The sequence below is a fragment of the Thermobia domestica genome, chromosome 8 (assembly GCF_964235325.1).
Source record: "Thermobia domestica chromosome 8, izTheDome1.hap1.1, whole genome shotgun sequence".
Taxonomy (NCBI): Eukaryota; Metazoa; Arthropoda; class Insecta; order Zygentoma; family Lepismatidae; genus Thermobia; species Thermobia domestica.
The window spans coordinates 8,692,172-8,713,183 of NC_137461.1; the positions used below are offsets into that span (position 1 = coordinate 8,692,172).

General features: G+C 32.2%; 1 protein-coding gene across 1 annotated transcript in view; it reads right to left on the reverse strand.

Annotated features, from left to right (window-relative positions):
- The window catches only part of LOC145692677 (uncharacterized), a 1,521,027-nt gene that overhangs the window by 483,072 nt on the left and 1,016,943 nt on the right, over positions 1 to 21,012 (reverse strand). Inside the window, exons 286-295 of the mRNA XM_081768059.1 lie at positions 18,968 to 19,024; positions 18,683 to 18,733; positions 15,538 to 15,591; positions 14,607 to 14,660; positions 9,486 to 9,536; positions 6,258 to 6,311; positions 4,418 to 4,471; positions 3,069 to 3,104; positions 2,193 to 2,246; positions 1,869 to 1,928 (exon numbers count right to left, since the gene is read on the reverse strand). Of these exons, the coding sequence (XP_081624185.1) occupies positions 1,869 to 1,928; positions 2,193 to 2,246; positions 3,069 to 3,104; positions 4,418 to 4,471; positions 6,258 to 6,311; positions 9,486 to 9,536; positions 14,607 to 14,660; positions 15,538 to 15,591; positions 18,683 to 18,733; positions 18,968 to 19,024 (525 nt within the window). The remainder of the gene's footprint in view (positions 1 to 1,868; positions 1,929 to 2,192; positions 2,247 to 3,068; positions 3,105 to 4,417; positions 4,472 to 6,257; positions 6,312 to 9,485; positions 9,537 to 14,606; positions 14,661 to 15,537; positions 15,592 to 18,682; positions 18,734 to 18,967; positions 19,025 to 21,012) is intronic.

Genomic DNA, 21,012 nt, shown 5'->3' on the forward strand with positions numbered 1-21,012 from the left:
CAACATTTCCGTGCCTCAGCAAATGTATAAAATTCCTGTTACATTACCTTACAATTTGATCAGTTGAAATTCAAGGAAATATTTGATTTCGTCCATGTGTTACTTTGGGAAATACGTTCAGTCCCATCTCTCTGCATCCCACAATGTATTCATAGAAATGACCAATACATTCGTCTCCTTAAGAAAAAGTGTTAGCTTAGAATTTCTTGTTCTGCAATGCCGAGAGTTAGTACAAGAAACTGAAGTATTCTTAGTTTATAAAGAAAGATATAGATGTCAAATATTGTACCTGAACACCTAATAGTTTAGAACAACACATGAAAGTGAATTTGGTCTCTGTTCGCACACTGTCTTTGTGTCCTGCGCAATTGATTTGTTAAAATGAGTGATGCACTTTATTATTTAAATTTAAAAGTCCATATACAAAATTTTATTTCATTGTACATAAAGAAATAACGTTTTGTAGCATAACATTGGTCCATGGAGGCTATGTGTTAAACAATCCTCGTCTATTTCGTTTGAAGTTTCGTAAGACAAAATCTGACTGTGAGAAATGAAAGCAGAGATATCGATCTTCCTAACAATATGAAAATGGCAATTCAACTCTGTGGCAAAAATCTTGTAGACATCCCATGAAAGTTTGTCGATGTAAAATAAAGATTAGATACTACATATTTGGAGTAAATAAGCAGGAAAAATATTGTAGACAAAAAGGAATAAAAATCTACATGAGAATATGTTGTACTTGTAAGTCAGCAGTGCAAACCAGAGTAACTTATAACGTAATACGAAAGTACTGTATGTTTCCTATTTTATTGGTGCCTAATGAATATATCAATATTTTAAAATTTATAAAATACAAAATGGTTTCCTATCGATTGCATTCTTAATTGTGTAATGTCTATGATGTGTATAACTATTATAAAATGTGTAACCACTCAGAGAAATTAATATAATTATCAATGTATGTTGCACTTGCGGTAATTCTCTTTCTGTGTGTTTCACAGTGTTAGTTTTCGAATTAAGTAAACAGATGCTGAAGGAAATAGCTATGTTCATTAAATATCTCATATGATACAGTTTATTCATACAAAATTGCTCTTGAAAACAATCTTCTTGGTAGGAAATGGATAGTGCTACTGTGTATATTTTCTTCAAACTGCTTGATTACAGAAATGAATTAAATACATATACTGGTATTAAAATGATGAAGAATAGGAACTTGTCGCTGCGGCGACAGGGCTACTACTTTAAAAATCAATTAATCAAAGAATGTTGCAGATATTAAAAACACATAGTGATATGCATGTTAAAAATAGCATCCCTCCATTTTAAGTCCTACTCTCAGAGACTGGTGATGTACATTGATATGGAAAGAAAAGTGGTCATGTATAGCTTATAACTTCTGAATGTTTTGTCCTAGTAATACTCAGAAGCTATATCCTATAACTTGGAATGGCAAATCAGACAGCATTTTAGCTGAGCTCTTTCGTGGCTAGGCGGTTAGCATACTCGTCCGACAGACCCAGGAGTCCCGTTGGCGTGGGAGACCTGGGTACGATTTCCGGCTGGAGTTCATGTAGTTCGGATTCCAAGTTAATCAGTAGGTCCCGTCTCATATAGTCTCGCTGCTGAAAGGGACGTTAAAGACAAAATCAACTCAATGAACTGAATTTTAACTGACAAGTGAAATCAATTTATCAATTATTACTATTATTACCTCTGTATCTTAACCGAAATAGTGGTAACAAGGTACTTTGATTTTAGAGAGATGTGTCATAAAGAAGTTCTAATATGGTAAATAATATCGAACTTTATCTTTTCTTATTTGTTACGAAAATTGATTAAAACCATAAAAATAATAATACCTGGCGTAGTACTTGTAGTTTGGGCACTAGGTTGTTCAGGATATGGTCGCACTTCTTCTCCTAAAAGTAATTTCGAAAGGAAGATATTTAAAGGTTACAATAAGACCTTTGGAAGAGGATAAAATAAATTATATTGTAACAGTTTCTTAATTTATATAAATCTATCGAGCCATTAAATTCCAATGCACTATATTTCAGGAAGACATTGCATTTACGAAACAAGTCACAAGTTTACTTTAAACGTTTAAACAACTATGTTTTTCACTATGTTTGCTTGGAAAATAACGAATATCAAATATATCCATTAAGAAATTTGAAACAAACCCTTTTCCAGTTGAGGTTGTCCCAAAACTTCTGAGATGGACTGAGGCTTTTCACCTGTAAATAGTACCAAGAATTTTATGCATGATTTCAAACTTAACAAGTAAATTAAAGTGAAGTGGTAATTTGAAATAAATTTATAATTAAAGAAAACATAATTATAAAAAGACGGTTAAATATCAGTAGCCTAAGTAGTAAAAATAAAATTTGTAAGTTATATGTCTCTAGATGCCGTAGATGCCGTTCTTTAGCCAGAGAGACAAAATATTTAAAATTATGGCACATTTAGTGCTGTCTCTAGCCAAGTGCACCGATTTCATGTAAATTTGGAAGGGCTCATTCAGATGCACAAGGTATATATCTGAGGATTTTAAGACAAATTGCATTCAAATTATGCCAAATATTGTTTATTTATAAATACAATAGGGGCCCACATGAGCTTTGGGGGAAGGGGCGGCCCTCCCGGTCCCCCAGGATCGGCGCCCTTGCCTCTAGCAGTGATTTCTTGTTCTTATTAGAAAAGCTGGAGTATTTTGAGCAAGAGTGGTTATGTCACATCTAATATCAAATTATTAATGTAGCACATAGGCTGTTCTGGCACTCATTAAATAAGATACAAAGTTATGATCTCATCGCTTCACATAATATAAGAAAATATGACGTGTATATACCGTGCATTGACTTGAAATATATGTACTAAAGCTTAACTCAAAAGGGAACTAGTTACTCCAATTAGTTAATTGTACTATTCTGCTGCTGCTACTACTACTATTGTTATTATTACTACATATGTTAACGTAAATTGATGCTAACGTATCAATATCTGCAGCACTACAAGTATATTTTATGCAAGGATACCTAACACTATAGATTGTTTACCTTCAGCCACTACCGGAGGGTATGGTCCCTGTTGACCTACAAAAAGAAGGCATAACTTTATTACTTCGAAAAAATCGTCTACCGTACATGATATAAGATAGGAATAAATATACTACAATACGTAAAATTATTTGTGATAGTTGTTTCATGTCTGCATTCTATTCTTATGGCTAGAGCACGTGACCTTCGTGAATATAATTCTGAGTTCGATTCCGGCTAGAAAGTAATCTACTGTCCTATAGTGTAGTAGATTCCACTTCAGATTGTAGGTCTATCCCTACATAACATTGGTGTTGACGAGGAACGAATGCGCCATGTCGAAGAGTAAGTTTTCCTAGTACAGTAAGCACAAAGAAGACACGCTGATTTTAAAATGTTTATGGCAACACATACAGCTTATGTGATATCAATTTTCAATATATTCACCTGTAGAATTCAGACATTTATCATAATATGGGATAAACATCTATATTCCTCTGTCATAACAGTCAGCCAACAGGGAGTAAAATCAATACATGACAGCCGTTTGAAATTGTTCATCCGTATCTAATGTTTACCACACAGGAATTCGTTGAGGTGTAAGAAGAACTCAGCCTCAGATCAAACATGTCATAGTGGAAAAGAGTGCAGAAGATTCCCTCCCGCCGTGTAGTTTGCATCTTTTTTCAAACGATATTCATATCTTACAGCTCTAGAAATTAATGTACAATAAGATTTTTCACAGTGGTGAACAATTGCAGAAGGCTGCGATATTAGTTTTACTTTCGCACGTTGTCTGTTACGACATCGTAATTCAAGAGTTGATCCCACAATATGACACGTGTCGAAATCCGGTGAGGAATGTGTTGGAAAATAGTGCCACTTTGCTGTGACTGTGCCAAAATGTGTGAAGCCACTTTGTCATATTTTTGTGTTCATCCCTTTATGAAATCTCACTTTTTGGAAGCGCCTCTTAAATCAAATGAATGAACAAATAGACGCAATTAGAGAAATGAAAATGAAATGAGATAGTTCAGTTTACCATCTCACGATTGGCTAACAGAGACAATGATTAAGGCAAGTGACTAATGATGGAAGAATTGGTGGAATGAGAATGCGGGAATAGACCGAGAAAACCCATGAACACGATGTTTTCCAGTATAAACTTACTTGGCCAAGAATTGAATCAGAAACTCCATGAACAGAGATAAGTGCTGTACCATGAGCCACCGTGCCCCCAGATGCGTTTATAATCTGAGTTCCAAAGTCTGAGAAAGATTTCCTCGTATTTCTAAAAAATAAGTATATACAAAACAAACCATTTTTATAAAAAAAATATGAAAGAAAATTTTCTGTCCGGGAGGAATTACCTGGTATTGCAGGCTGCTCTATCGCCAGTTCAGAATATGTTGACTTTTCTTCTCCTAATAAAGCATTTCAAAACAGAAAAATGTTAATTAATATTTGCTAATCACATTGGAACTCACTGCATTATAATAAGTCGTGAATTTATATTTATAAATTAGAGAATGTTTCGAATTTGTTTATTCCTTGCATTACTGTGGTTTCTAAACAATACGATTCTTGTTTATAAGTGCATCTATATAAGAACAATTAAATCATATTACAGTATAATATAAATTATTGAAAATAAACATATAGAGACGATAAATTTATTTTTGTTATATCTTAGTATTGGCTCGTATCGTATAAATCAAATATTTCCATGAACAACCGGCAAATTACTTATAAAGTAAGTATCAACATAATAAAATACAATTAGATACGTCAGTGACCATACAATCATATATGGTCATTCACGCTCATTAGCACCTTTTTGCCATCGGAAAGATCAACAAGTTGGATCAATGAATTGCTCACAAAGTTTTGTAGTCTAACCACACATAAAGCGTTAATTCACATTTTCCTTTGCTTCCACATATCGGAATGATCCTTTTCAGGACCAATAGTGTTTCGTGTTGAAAAATGTTTCCTCTGCAAAACTGTGAAGTGCCGAAGGGCTAGGAAGGGAAAGCAGAGACGCCGATACTTCAAGCTAAATAAGGTATTTATCTCCGTAAGATGATATTATCTAGCTGGTAGAACACTTGGAACTTTTGATTCCAAACCAAACGATAATGAATGAGGCTCATTGCATGCAGTTTGTGAGGTTTAATGCAGCACTAGAATAAGATACGTGTTTGGTTTCAAGATGAAAGATTCTGTTTCATTAGGACAATGTTTTGTCATATATAGGGAAGATGGCGTTATAAAAGTTGGAGAAATTTGCATAGGAGACAATGCACGCTAATCATATTTGCCAAACATTACGCCATCTGATTATCAATTATTCTGCAGCCTTTCGTAACATTTGGGTGGACAAAATATTTGTAACGGTGACTAAGAACTGTACAGGAGGAGTATTTTTGGCTACCGACAAGTAAATTCAAGAGGGGACTTGAATGTCTACTAAAAAGAAGAAAATGTGTTTTTGAAAATGAAGGGAAGTATATTTAAGATTAAAAAGAATTTCATTTGCCTCAATTTTAGTAAATAAAAGAAGCATAAACAACTAACTGCATTATTTAGAGAATATACCAAAACCGTCCTCCTTACTCAATGCTTCTTTCTCTATTTTTAGTTTTGGTATTATTTAAGGTAAATACTTTATATGTTCTTAACTGTACTAGCTCGGTAGCAAAAGCTACGCTTTTATAATGGTTCCTTTCTTCCCTGTCTGTATTTGATACAGATAACTTCTTCTTATCAACATCATTTTCGTATTTTTAATAACTTTTTTAATTTTCATTTACTTCACAGCGTCTTTTTCCAGGTTTTTATTATCCCGTGAATTTACTCCTAAGAATATGCTACAGCAGCCATACCACATACAAAACATATAACAAAAGTAAAAAGAAATTGTACGAGAAGTGATAACACATTATCCAATTTAAAATGGAAAGGCTAATAAATAATGTTGAACAGATGATCGGTCAAAAAGTTACAAAGATACTATTGTCCATATAACTTTGACTTTCGTTTGCTCATACTCTAATAATGTTGTCATATACTGGACTATTGTGTTTCCTCTGTAGACCTTTCTTTACTACTATTTCTAACTTGATATTAGCAACTGTATATTGTCAAACGACTTATGCACAATTAAAAATAACTATTTTTATTGAAACATTTAATGTAAAAAACAAGTACCTGGTCTCATTGTTTCTCCTCTAGGTAGTTCAGAGTACGTTGTACTTTCCTCACCTAACATCAATTTTAGGACAAGACAAAACAGAAAAACGTATTACAATTATTTTTTAAAAGAAAATGTGTCATAAAACACTACCTACTAAAGGTTAAAAGTTCTCTCCGAAACTTTGTAAACAACATTTCGGGAATCCCATTTTCACATAATCAGATCATTTGGTAGTTTGTAATACAAAAAAGCAATGTTATACCAAAGAGACATAATATTTCACATAGTTATCAGATAGTGGCATAATTAATATATAATCGCATATACTAGTTGAAATTTGCAATTTTTGGGGCCGAGATGGTTTAGTGGCAGAGTACTCACTCAAATTGGGTGGACTAACAGGTTTGATCCCAACTTGCACCAAATGAGCTATATGGTGGACAAACAGATTGTATGGGGATTTATCTGGGGGTTCTACTTTCTTCCACTTTTTCACTTACCCAATCATTAATTGTCTCAGTATGGTCTTTCTTAGCCTTGAATCATAAAGGTAAAGCATTAAGCCGCACAAGAAAACTGAATTCATTTCAGTAAACAGTATTGGAAAATAACAATACTTTATCATGGACTATTTTATAATATGTTACATATATCAAATACATTTCTATAGATTAACATTATCACTGAAAATATTGGTAGTCTTGTTAATACAGTAAAAATTTTCTGTAATGATCACTACCTGTTCCCAGAAAAAGTGGACAACTTACAGGAAGTAAGTAGTAGTTTGAAGTGGCGATTACTATACAGTAGATCTTAACATATACACTCCTAATACAATGACTACCTACTACCTGATTGTACGTTTCTATCTGACAAATAATATATAATGTTATGACTGCATCAAGTTAACATACACACCATTCCCTGCAGGCTTATAGTCAAAATAATAAAACCGTGGAAAGATATAAATGTTCAATTTTGGGGTCCTCAGTTGTATTCAATCTACATTTATACAATATGTGACTAAAATTCGGCAAATTATTTTTTAGCACGAACTGCTGGCGCTATAACCATCTGACGTGATTTATCTCTTGAGATACGCAGCGTCAAGTTGGAACATGTTCTGACTTGTCAGTCAGCGTCTACAGCCGCTAGAGTGAATTTTTTTACAATGTTTGACGCGCATCATGGATTTCGAACAGCGCATGAACATTGAGTTATGTTTCAATTAGCAAAGGAAAAGTTGCAAATAAAATCATTAAATGCTGAAATTGGTGTATGGTGCCAATGCTGTAATTCGTAAGAGTGTTTGCAATAATATGGGCGATTTAAGAGCGGAAATGAGTCGATAGGCGAAGAGCAACGCCCATTATCCTCAAAACCAGAAGGAAACGTACAAAAGTGGCAAAAATTGTTCGTTCAAACAGGCGATTAATTATTCGAGAGCTTTCTAAACAACTTCTTGTACGACTCGGTACAAAGCATTTTCACCAAAGATTTGGAAATGAGAATGGTGAGTGCGAAATTCGTTCCTGAACTTTTGACTGACGAACAGAAGATTTTAGCTGACAAAATATTCCTGTCTGTACACATTCACTGCACTCTTCATATATAACATAATGCGACTTCTGGCTCTTCCCAAACATTAAAACCGTAGCTAAAGGAAGCAGTGGCGAAGAGTTCTATAAAAACTGTGTAGATAGACAGACAGACAGACACACACACACACACACACACTCTCTCTCTCTCTCTCTCACACACACACACACACGCACACACACCCACACATGTATCTTACTTGGAATAGTGATTAATGTATATCAGCATCATTTATACAGCATGAAACATCAGAACTAAAAATAGAAGTAAAAAGCAAATACTCTACAAATATATTTTCAGTCGTGAATTCAACGTTGAGATAAGTGCATTTCTAGCCAGAAACAGTACTTTGAAGGAGATTAAATCAAATTCCATGTTAGCTCATTACACATATTGCATACTATCAAACAAGTGAAAGTTTCAGGTGGGCTGAGATTAACGCAAGTGAGGCTTGGCCTTATTGGGAATTCTGATTTTTCGTTAACTTTTAAATCTAGGTTTGATATTGTCTCGGTGAAGTTCACTGATCTTCGAAAACATAAAAGTAAAAGATGTTTGCAAGGTTTTATAACAAATGAGGATGAATACGTACACTGGAAAATATTCAGGTATCCAATATACAGAGGTAAATTTAACATTAACATTATTTCAATGCTATCAAGGTTCAATATAGGAGTGGTCAACCTACAGGGTAATGAGCAACGCATATCTTACCAGAAATTGCATGTATGGTATGATAACCCTCCGAAAAAAAAATTGACAGTAAATTTGGTCTAGCTTGTAAGTATACATTGTCTATATATGACAAGTACGTTATATTATATTGTGTAGATAATAAGGTTTAAGAATTCTTTGGGTGTTTTACACGTATAGACCTATGTTAGTATTGGAAAATTAGGTGTCACTTAGGCCAAGATACTCCTCCCAAAGTAAATTAGGAAGCATATTTCGTGAAACATGTAATTATACGGTATTAATACGTACAAAGTAAATACATCATTGTGTAACAATAGTTACGATAATGTTATTTATCCTACGCACTCGTATCAAAAGTTGAGAAGTGAACTAAAGTACTACCGTCAAAAAGAAGAGCGTGGTCTTAGGTGTCGCTCTTAAAAGTTCGTTTGAAAATTAGGAATTTTGGCCTGGAAAAACGTAACCCTATAGCATTAAACCTAAGAATTTATGTGGCAGCATGTTAAATGAAGTAAATGTTGAGATATTTGAAAAGAATATCCTAAAGGTCCAACAGAAGAAACCTGAGAGTTCCCAAATTTAAATTGTGCCCAGTCTGATTATTTCATATAGTATCGTTTGTTTGCAAATTTACCTACTTTTAGGCACTTTAATGAATGTAGCAGTTTGTTATAAATATTAAAGATTCTAATAGTCTGCGATTAATTAATAATAAAAGCAATTATCATAATATACTTGTAGTAATAATCTTGCAATATTAGCAGACACACGAAAATATAAACCAAAACTTAATGAGACAGGTTTACATGAACAAATATATTAGAAAATACGAGTTAAAATTGAAATAATTTTGATTTTATTTATGTATAATAAAATGACATATTTATAAAATGGTTTTCAGTAAACATTTCAATATCTTTAAATATTAGTAGATGTAGGACACCTACCTGGGAATTGAGGCTGACCCAGTACTTCTAAAATCGATTGTGGCTTTTGAGCTGCCAAATATAAAATTGTTTTAGTATTGTTATTACTTATTGTTTTGTCAAAGTTACTATGTACAAATTTTTTGTGAAATTTATAATAACAATGTTCAATCATAGTGATTTTATATAATAGTTTTTGTCAATGAACACGCAACTACTAAAGTTGAATCTCTGCAACATTGGTAATAGATGTGATAATGTAATATAACCTAAGAGAAAGCTAAAAGTTGAGTGGTTATGCAAATGTAAAAATTACGTGCATAAATAATTATACCTGATACCAGTGGTTTTTCAAATTTGCAAGTTTTGAGGACGCGATGGTTTAGTTTTAGAATGGGTTTTAAAGAATAATGGGTTTCTTGTCTCCTCATGACTAAGTAAGCCGTTTTAAAAACTCTCTTTTACATTTTTCTACTTTTCCATTATTCCTTGAACTGCTTATGGTAATGTTCAACGTATATTTCATTAAATAACAAAAGTGTTTAACTAACTAACTTTATCTGGTATTTATCAATCTCTTAGGTACTGAAATGCAGAAGAAAAAATACGCAAAACTATGATTTTCTAAACTTTGGAAGTAAAAGCGTACTACTTTTGAATTTTATAATTATCTTCCAAAATCCCTTAATATTATGAGATGACAAAATAATAAACAGAAATTGATGTATGTTACAGTTTTATCTTTTAGGTTCGTTTAACACATGAACACCATGACTTTTTATAGCAAGAATAATGCCTTTGATGCCTTTATCCACTTGAGATAAAATTGGACTGATTAGAAGAAATGAGATTGGATGGATTGGAAAAAATTACTATTTACATTCCTTGTCAGAAGAATTAGAACAATTAATATTTTAATTCTAGCTTACGTCCTTTGTGGAAGCTACGCTCTAAATTTCGCAACTAAACCAACGTGATCACAAGTTTCAAACTTTGACTTCAACAATATTTTTATGTGGAAAAGAGATTACTCAAAAATATATTGTTAGATAACTGAAGTTGGCCGCCATCAGGCGTAAATTTCTGTACATAATGATGAAGAATAATATTGCAGAAACTATTTTGATAAGAGTTTGAAAGCACGAGAATGAACGAGGTAAGAAATTGCTGGGCTGTATTACACAGTTCGTGTATTTTGAAAGAGACTTGAATTTTGAGAGAGAATTGAACACACCGTACCGCCCAATATGGCTTCGAACATTTTGTCAAATGTCTTAAACTAGAAAGAGAGGGGATACAACTCGGCTACAAGTATCGAGGAAGCAATAGAAATTACATATACATATTTAAATTTTTTTTACTTCTATTGCTGTTTCAGATGCAAATATTACTTCGAAGTGTTCGTATGATTTTTATATCCACCGAAAGTAAACAGCTTTTTTAGCATTAATTTGTATTGAAATATAAACATACAGGCAAAGAAATTTAACTTGCGGTAATTTATTATGGTTGAAAGTTGAGAACATTTTGCAGTCTGGCTAATATTTTATTGAACGACTTGATATTATAATGTTCTTAGGTTTCATTTCTTTCCACCGTAATTGAGGCTCAATGAATTTAATCTATTAAAGAGGACGTCAATTCAAACGATGACATGAATTTTTTCTTTAGATATTTGTGAAAATTTCAGCAGCAAGATCTCAAAAACTATTATATATATATATCTTAATGTCAATTTCATGCACGATCCGCATGATCATACATTCTGAATTTCAATTAATGATGAAGACTTTATTTTCTGTAGAAATCTTTCATGCTCGAAGCACTGATTGGGAAATCTAGTTTAATTCAATGAGAATTTTCTAATAACAAATTCCTTTTGTGATGCGAATATAAATGATTTGTGAAATTTAATATTATCAATGATGATTTTTAAAATTATTTATTAGTATTTGCAATTTATTTTTTTCTGTATTACCCTCGTGAATAAAATTATAAAATGGTTTTCTTTGAATTGGGTCGAGAATTGTTCTTTCTTAAATTCAAACCATTCGCTTACATATTCTTCTATAGTTTATTCTCCTGTTTCTTTTATATTTAGCAAACATTTTATAGTGATTTCGTCTGCAATAGCTTGCTTCTACATATTGTAAAGACCGAGAGTTTCATCTACATTAAATATGCTGCTATCTGTAAATGACAAAATGAAAATCTAACTAGTTTGCTCGTCGTTTGATATCCTCATTTTACTCCATTCACTATGGAAATAACGGCTAATATAGCCATTGGCATTCTTTCAATCTTAGTAATGATGAACTGCCACTGTGAATCACTGAACGAAATGAATACAATAGTAATCACCACTAAGTTGCACTTGTATTTGCAGTTACTCCCATTTAATTACCCTCCAATCATAGCGGATGACCGGTTCTCGGACTGTTCAAGTGTCATATTGTAAACGACAGAATTAAACTTATCATATCTTCACCTTACTTACAGCATAGAATTGTCCAAAACTTTCGAGATAGTAGTAACCTACTCCTGACACAAATAGAAAAACTTCCTTTGCCACATTCTTTAATTACTCTTTGTAAATGTAATGCTGACTGCAGAACAACGTGTCCCAGTCCCAAAAAATTGATATAACTTGTATGACTCTATGTAAATGTACTATTCACAACAACTGTCAATACATATCAACATAAGTTTCAAAAGTTATTTATCTTAAAATGAACACAATATCTACGACATATTTATTCTTTTGACGATAAGTTTAAAAAATATGTTGTACAATGTTCATGTTGTTTTAAATTTAATACCTTACAGAAACAATCTTTTTATGGTAATACAGAACGCTTTCTTATTCTGAAAGGATTGAATCAATAAATCGTATAATAGAACTGGAAGAATGACTTCCGAAATTTCTTCACATAGTCTTTGTTAACTTAAATCGTCACTCACAATGACTATCACGGATTATTGAAATGGTAGAGCTGGCTCTACAAGACCTTTCGTTTTCGAAAGTTTGATTTTGTCCTTGTGTAAAGTGTGAAAGAAGGACCTACGAACTTGAGTAAATTAGTATAGAATATTTGGTGCAATGCTAAAAGCACGTGATTCCAAAATACATACCCTTTGTTGTTTTACACAAATTTTTATGACATAGTAGTTTACTTCTAGACAGCGTACTAAACTTGTGGCTCTAAAAATAACAGCTCACAGGATTGGACAAAAGTTTACAATTGTCAACTTCTAACTTTCGAGAGAAGTTTATTCGTTTGAGATACATCCGAAATCAATTGTGTTTACCCACAAGCTTCACTATATCTGGTATAGTTAACACAATTACGTAATGTCAATAATTACTGTTTTACATTAAGTGGTGTATGTACGTGTGCATCGAGGTATGTGTATATTCAGGGCTATATTTTTGTTTATCTTGCTCACTTTCCTGGAGAAAATTCTGCGATTCAATCCCTGAAAATCCAACCTTCTGTACAACACTTTAATGTTTTAGTACTAAACAGTTAAACCTGCGTTAGGCGCGTATGTTTGTGTTGCACGATTAGGCGCGTGGGTGACAGGTGTCACCCACCCATTAAAATGTATCTAGAATAAGTAAATTAATGTTTAAATGATGATTCTTTCATTCTTTTGATAAAATGTTAATCACAGGTTATAGTTTTGATTGTAAACATTGTTCTACTGAATATAATGGACTTTTATTTTTATGATTACTAAACTGATTCCAAGCATATTGCATAAATGTCTTTGAGATGTTCTCCACACACCCATCTCTTACATTTCAAGCAACACTTCCTTGTAGTTTTGCCTCTTAATCTTCCGCAAGCATGGCAATTTCTTCTGGAGTCTGATTGCTTCTTAAGATCGACCATGTGTCTTCCTCAACACCAAGTAACAGTCGGAGGTGGACCTTCTTCCTAATTTCAACTGCAACTTAGGAAATATAGGATAGGTGTTGCTTCTCAGGCTTAGTCAATTTCCAGGTGATATCCTCCAAAACAACTTCTTCGTGACAATTGAAGTGAACTGGGATTGAATTTCAGGATGCAAAGTGCATTAATTGCACACATCTTTAGAAGATCAAAAATGTCACCATCGGTCATTGTATTCCAATTCAGTGTTGTGTCACTTGCACTTACGTGATAAATTCCATAATCACTCTCATCAAAACATACCTCCCGACTCCTCTTCTTCCTCCTCAGGGCACTGCAGAACAACATCCTTATCTTTTGTTGTCTTCGTCTTCCGGCCTTTTGGCATTTTACTTGTTACGTATATAGGCGCATGGTTGACAATTGTCACCCAAATACGCAGCTGCAGAGAGAATTTACTTCTTACAAACACCAGACGGAAAACAGAAGTGCACTACTGCCACTACAATAAACATCAATAAATAACCTCCAGCTACAGAAAGGCGCAACTCAGAATAAAATACACAGTGCTGCAAGTTCGAGACAAAAATCACTGGGGGGCACCTGTCACCCACGCGCCTAATCTAGGGTTAAAAGTTTATTACCTTTAGATAAAATATCGAGGTTTATTGCTTTTATTAATCGCCCAAGCAATAGTAAGTACTTTCTGCATTACTTAGTTCATAAATAAGACTGACAATACTGTTAATAATTATGTTAACATAGCAAATAATAACAATAACAATTATCATATCAGGTGGTAACAATTTTGAATGACACAACTCATTAACTAATAGAAGTTAGACGCAACCTTACAACACCTTTATGATATCAGATGAAATAAAATTGGACATACATAAAACTCAATAAATAATGAGTTTCTAGAGAGAAAGCATATCTTCCACGAAGGTTCAACTCGATGGTATCAGCACAAAAAATGTTTATTTGCCATTTGTCCATATAGAGACATATTTCTGATAACAACTTATTAATATTTATATCCATTAAGGTACTCCACATAGTTAGAACTTTGAGACTTTGTATTCCTGTAATATACTAATAATTTATCTAATGGAATGAAGTCACAAAAATCATTTTATGTAGTATCTATTATATTCTTATTAGTGATATATGTAACTCTCATTAATAGTAGTAGTGGTACTACTACTGCTAATAGCAAAAACAAAAATGATGATAAAAGTAATACCTGGCAGCGTAGATTCTTCAGTGCTAACTTCTTTCGCAGTTGGCCTCTGTTCGCCTAGAGATGCAATGAAAAGTTACATAACAATTAAAGGAAGCAAGTGACGTAAAATTATTACTTGCAAAAAGAAGTTGAATTTTTTATATCTGAGCAACTACTGAAGAACATTTTATATGCAGACAATTTTAAAATTTATTGTGTTATACGTTCGAAAAGAGTTGTTGTTGTTGATTGTAGTTTAGCGTCCCTTTCAGCAGCGAGGCTATATGAGACGTGGACCTACTGATTAACGTGGAATCCGAACCACATGAGCTCCCGCCGGGGACGTTCGAAAAGAGATTATAATGTTTTTTAAAATAGCGTGAACTCACTTTATAAGTAGTGCAAATTAATCAGTTACCACTAAATGATGATAAGCGTATTCTAATGCCTTACATAAGAAAAATAAATTTCTGAGAATTTTCCCATCATATTAATTAGATACAACTACGAAGAGTTGGCCAAATAGCTGACCGTGATGTGTAAATAAGATCAAATCTCTCGTACGATATTCATATGAAATGAATTTTAAATAAGGCTTACAGAAGTCTCAGATTTCTAATTAGACTTGGAAGTGAAAGTTAATTGTTATATTCGGTCTAACATAAATATTCCAGTAGTTTTACTATTACTGTATACGGCAACAAGAATACCTTTCTCTCATCACGTTTAGAATGATAACCTCTGTCTGATTGACCGTGTACGTTCTCTAATCCGATCTAAATTTTTTCAGAGAGTAAATCTTTCGACGCTGCAGATAACACTATTATACTTGTAAGTATTTTTTGTGTATTGAAGTGCAGACAATAATACCAGTAAAGTAACAAAATAGCTACCAGAAAAGCTACTACCACTACTACTAATTATAATAACAAAATGATTATGTAAATTATACCTGGCAACATAGATTCTTCCCTACTAACTTCTATCGCAGTTGGTCTGTGTTCGCCTAAAAAGAAAATGAGGAGTTTCATTTACATAATAATTAAAGGAAATAAAGAATGTATTTAATAAAATCACTACTTGGAAAACGAAGGTCATTTTTTTTCATATCTGAGCAGCTACTGAAGATTATTTTCAATGAAACACATATTTTCTAAATGATATATATTTTTCAATTATAAAAAAATAATAGTGTGGTAAATATATAGTGTGGTGGACCAAACACTACAATAGTTATTGAGAAGAATAAAAGTGACCAGGCATAATGGGTTGACTCATAGGTTATTTACGATAGTGTGGTATTTGTCATAGGTTGCTACGTAAAGAAAATGAAGATAGTAGAATAAGAAACTAAATATCGGTCCATACAATACAAAAAAGTGTTGTTATTTTCTAGTGAATTTACGAGTACACTGAAGAACTTTCCATGTACGTGGCCAGCAAATTTATGACTAAAGAGACAACCATAAACTAAAAATGTGTAGTTCTAAAGTAAATAATGCAGAAAGTGCTTGCAAGTTTTCCGGTTTCGAAAGGAACCATAAACTAAGAAAGCATTTCACTTAAATGTATGAGAATTACTAAAAATACGAAAATATTAATGAGAGTATGTGCCTAGAATGAACCCAAATTACTACGAATTCGATTCAAAACAAACCTCTGAGAATTTAGATTGCAATACAGTATCCGATGTAGAATACTGTAGTGTTACGTACGTAAGTATACATGATGTTATTTTTAAAAAGCACAAACCATGCATTGTTAAGTTTTATTCGTAGACGAGATGAACATATCAACCGGCCGTCATTTACACCTCACAAATATAAAACCCCATAAATTTTCTTTATGATGTCAATATGGGGAAATACTTTTCTATTCTAGTTACTTCGTGTGTTTCTTCGTGAATTTCAAAGGACCCTTCAGGAGGGATACAGTGTGTAACATACTTGTTCGTACAGTGTGAATATACTGGAGAAATTGCTCTATAAAAGTAAAAAAAACTTTATGTACTAACTTTGTTTTAGTTTGTTGTAAGGAAACATCACAAGCACCAATGTATGAAAACCCCGAACCAAATGTAACATGTATCATTATAAATAGTGAAAAGAACAAAAAGTTATCTTTTTCGTGCAACATACTTGTTCGTACACCAACTTTGTTTCCAGAAGGGTGACAACTTTTCTTAGTTTCTCTGAACTTGCTACGTAGTCGCCCTCTAGGAGGGGGGGGGGGCGTAAAACAACATGATGCATTACGAAAGACGCGTGTACGGTAGCTTACGCTGTGAATCTGCTTTGAAGAAAATTGGGCACCGAAAGGAGTTAAGTAGTGATTTGAAGGAAGTGATTATAAACCTTGCCTTAAAAACTAAGTCACCTAGAAATATAGAAAAATTGTGAAAAAATCCCATTCAATTATTCAGTACATTATGAACGAATTTAAATAGAACTTCTCAACCAGATATTTACCGCACGGGGCGCCAGAAAAGATACTAAATGAGGGAGATGAGTGAATTTTTGAGAATGAAATCAAACGAAATCCTGAAATTAGTGTACCACAACTTCGTCCAGCAGTAGAAAGTGTGCATGGGAAAGTACTGTCCAACCAGACAATCCGTAGGACGCTGTGAGAAAATGGCTACTATGGTGGAAGAGTACGGAAAAGGCCATATATTAGAAAGAAATGTCGTGCTCTTAAACATGAGTTTGCTAAGAAGTATCTAAATGACCCATCTGTGGCTTTTATTTAACATTCTTGTGATGCCCATCTGAGCCAAATATGTTTATTTTTGTCTGATCTCAGCAGATGACACTAACCCAAAATTCCTGTCTGTCATTCAGATGTCAGAATGGGATATATAGTAGAAGACATCTATACTTCATTAATAATCAGAATGTAAGCGTAGTATTGAGACTAATATAACTTTTATTAAGATCATTACACTTTTAGCTTGAGAATTAACAGAAAAGAATTGCTTGAAGGGTGATTTGAATAGAAGGATGAAATGTAGATATGATGTGTAGAATGAGAAGGTGTCTGGGTAAATTGAAACAAAGAAAAGTTTCTATGTACTCAATATTTAACTGACACTCAGGGACTTCACATGCTACCCATACTGATTCTCACATAACCCATTCCTCTTGTAATGTTAAGAGAGATATAATTAATTTTATTGTTAACTCACTCAAATCAGATACCTTCCATTTGTCTTTATTAGGCGAATAGTTTTCCGTCTAGTTTATTATGCATCACGTTGCTGATATATTGTAGAAAATTATGGATATTTCAGGGGTTATCTTGATAGTATATTAAATCAAAGATGCTCGGAAATTGAATGTCAATTGTATATATCAGGCGTATTAGTTTTAAATGCAAATTAGCTTGTTCGTAAAGAATTGAAAAATCATAATCTTTTTGTTATCTTAGATTATATACGATGTACACTCACCTTGGGAAATAGAGCAAAATTTTGTAAGATATACATGAATACATCTGACTCATTGAATCATATATTTTTAAGTAAATAATGTAATATGTCGTTTGACTTGGTGTAATACATGCAGTTAAGAATAAGTTAGCTTTTCTTCGTCTAGTAACTATAAAAATAACTTTACAAAGATTAAACAACACAATTAAAATATTTAAGTATATAAAATAGCACTACCGACTGAAATAAGTGGAAAGCCTAATTTTCCATTTTTATGTTAAGATGAAATACATGTATCGAGAAATCAAACTTTCCAATCTCTTGAAATATATATACCAATAATACTAATATAAAAGAATTCTGTAAATATATTTTTTTAAAAAAGTGAATTTACTTTCATGTACATGCAAAAGTTGTTGAGAACCATTGCCAATCACTTTCATTTCTAAATATAAGTATGAGATTTTCTTAAGCTAAAAGATGGTACATTCACAGTGAGACAAAACAATAATTTACTTGAAGAAGTCTGTTTTCTTAAAAACTTGCAAGTATTTTATAGTTGCTGTTTACGATTATTTATGATTTATTAAAATTATATATATATATATATATATATATATATATATATATATATATATATATATATATATATATATATATATATACACACCTGGTCTCTGGGGTTGACCTAGCACTTCAGTTATGGATTGTGGTTTCTGATCTAAAATATCATATAGATTTACTTTTAATATCATATTATTACTGTACAATTTTAAATTATTATAATTCATTAAATTTGATTAAATAATTCTTTAAATTGAACCAGATTACTTTAAGATGCATTAATTGAATATAAAGAAATTGGCCGATTTATATATTTTTTTTTTTGCGAATTTGAGATTTAGGACTTGTGCAGTAATTGTTGGAAGAATATGATATAAGCGTGTAATAATACCTGGTGCTACTGGTTGTTCTCCGGGAAAACTTGTTGAAAAATAGAGCTTTTCTTCACCTACAAAAGTAGATATAAACATTTCTAAATGTATATTTACATCCTGGCCTGTTAATTGTAAATCGTAATGAGGATGTAAACCTGTTGCTGTACTTTTGGAAATTTCGATGGGAATTGGCTTCCTGTTTATGATCTAAAGTAATAAAACATATTCAAATGTGATTTTTATATTTTTCTTACTTGGACATTGTCACTTAATAATTCAGAATAACAAAATTATGTTTAAAACAGATAATTTTATAACTATACCATAATAATATGTGAATGGAATATCTCAAGAGCATAGTTAGCCTCACGTGAAGTGTATATACGTAGTTATGTAGCAATGTAGAGTAATTTCGTATTTCAAAAGTAGTACGAAAACTACCATTGTATTAAGATGCAACCGACTTCAAAGTTAAAATAATTAAAGAAGAATTATGAACAAATCACTTAATTTGTTTAAAATTATTTTCAAATATAAATTTATGTGCTAGTTCAGTTATTTAAATAAACATTTGTGAAAATTCATGTGTCCATATTTCATACTGATTATATTGAAATTTGTTCAAAATTTAATGGCAAATGGTCAAGTAATAACGTTTTCCTACAGGTTTCATTGTAGTAGTATTTAATTCTTGTGTTGGCTTTTCCCCTAGAAAGGAAGATTAATAAACTCAATAAGAGGAATTTTGAGAATATTTTCTTATAATGTATGATGTTTAGCAATTCGATTCTAAAATATTCAGCTGTTAGACACGGGTTAACATAATATTAAGTATTTATTAGTGATAGCAGAAAACACTATTTACAATTAATATATGATAATACTTTGAATTACTTCAATGACATACAAAATTACACTCTAATAAATTCGAGAACTTAACATTGAAATGAAGAAAGGTAATCTATAAATCTAATCTAAAATCTTCGGATGACTGCTTTCGTGTTTGAAGAAAGAATTTATTGAACAATATAATTATTACATTTTTGGATCAACTTCATGCAACTACAGTCCCGTTTAGATATACAAAATGAGTAAAATAGAATATCAAAAACATATATTAATAGGATTGACGTTATTTAACACAGACAAAGGCTTTATAATCGTTGAATAACAAAAATGTTTGCTTTGTTAACTTTACTTATAAACATCAGGGTTACACGAAGTGATGTTCTACACTGAGTCCAAACACAGATTAATACAGACTAATAATAATGATTTCCTTCAAAATATGTTATTTTACTTAAGTTGTATGTAGTTTGAAAACAATAATTAATAACATTGCCCCCTTTATTCACATTTCAATCTTTTCTCTGTTCCCGTAATCAATGAGAATCACTATGAAACTTTCATTAGCCATTTTATAGAGCACGCATGCATACTTCCACTTAAGCATGTACTTGAATTCAATTGCATTGCAAACGCTCTCATTTCGATCCAAGATGTAACTATTATGTCATTCATGTTCTACATTACTTTTATTTCCTATTATTGTATTTCGTTTTCTAGATCCTTATAAAAATCAGCCAGTCTTATCAAGATATTCACACTGGTTTGCTACCACTTTTATCGTTTTCTTTATTCATCTTACTAAAATTTCACCTAATCTATACCATTGGTATAGTAAGTTCTCATCTTCTCGTATTTTGTTTGAATATTCATCAGACACTCTTCGAAATAATGGATTGTGCTATTTCCTATTAACTTTTATGTCACTGATTTCTGGCTGCTTTTTTGTAGTAGAAGTGGTGAATTTATTAATATTTTTACAGTTATATTGACTTAGTGCAGTCAAGATATAGTGCTTTTTTATAGTAGAAGTGGTGAAATTATTAACATTTTTTACAGTTATTTTGACTTAGTTCAGTATATATATTGTGTCACAGAAGTAGTGACTCACTTATTGTGACCTTGACGGCCACACTGAGGAGACATACTAGGAAGACGCACTTGAGCTTACTGGAGGAGTCTGTGTTATCTCTGTTGCAGGAGTGGGATGATTTTG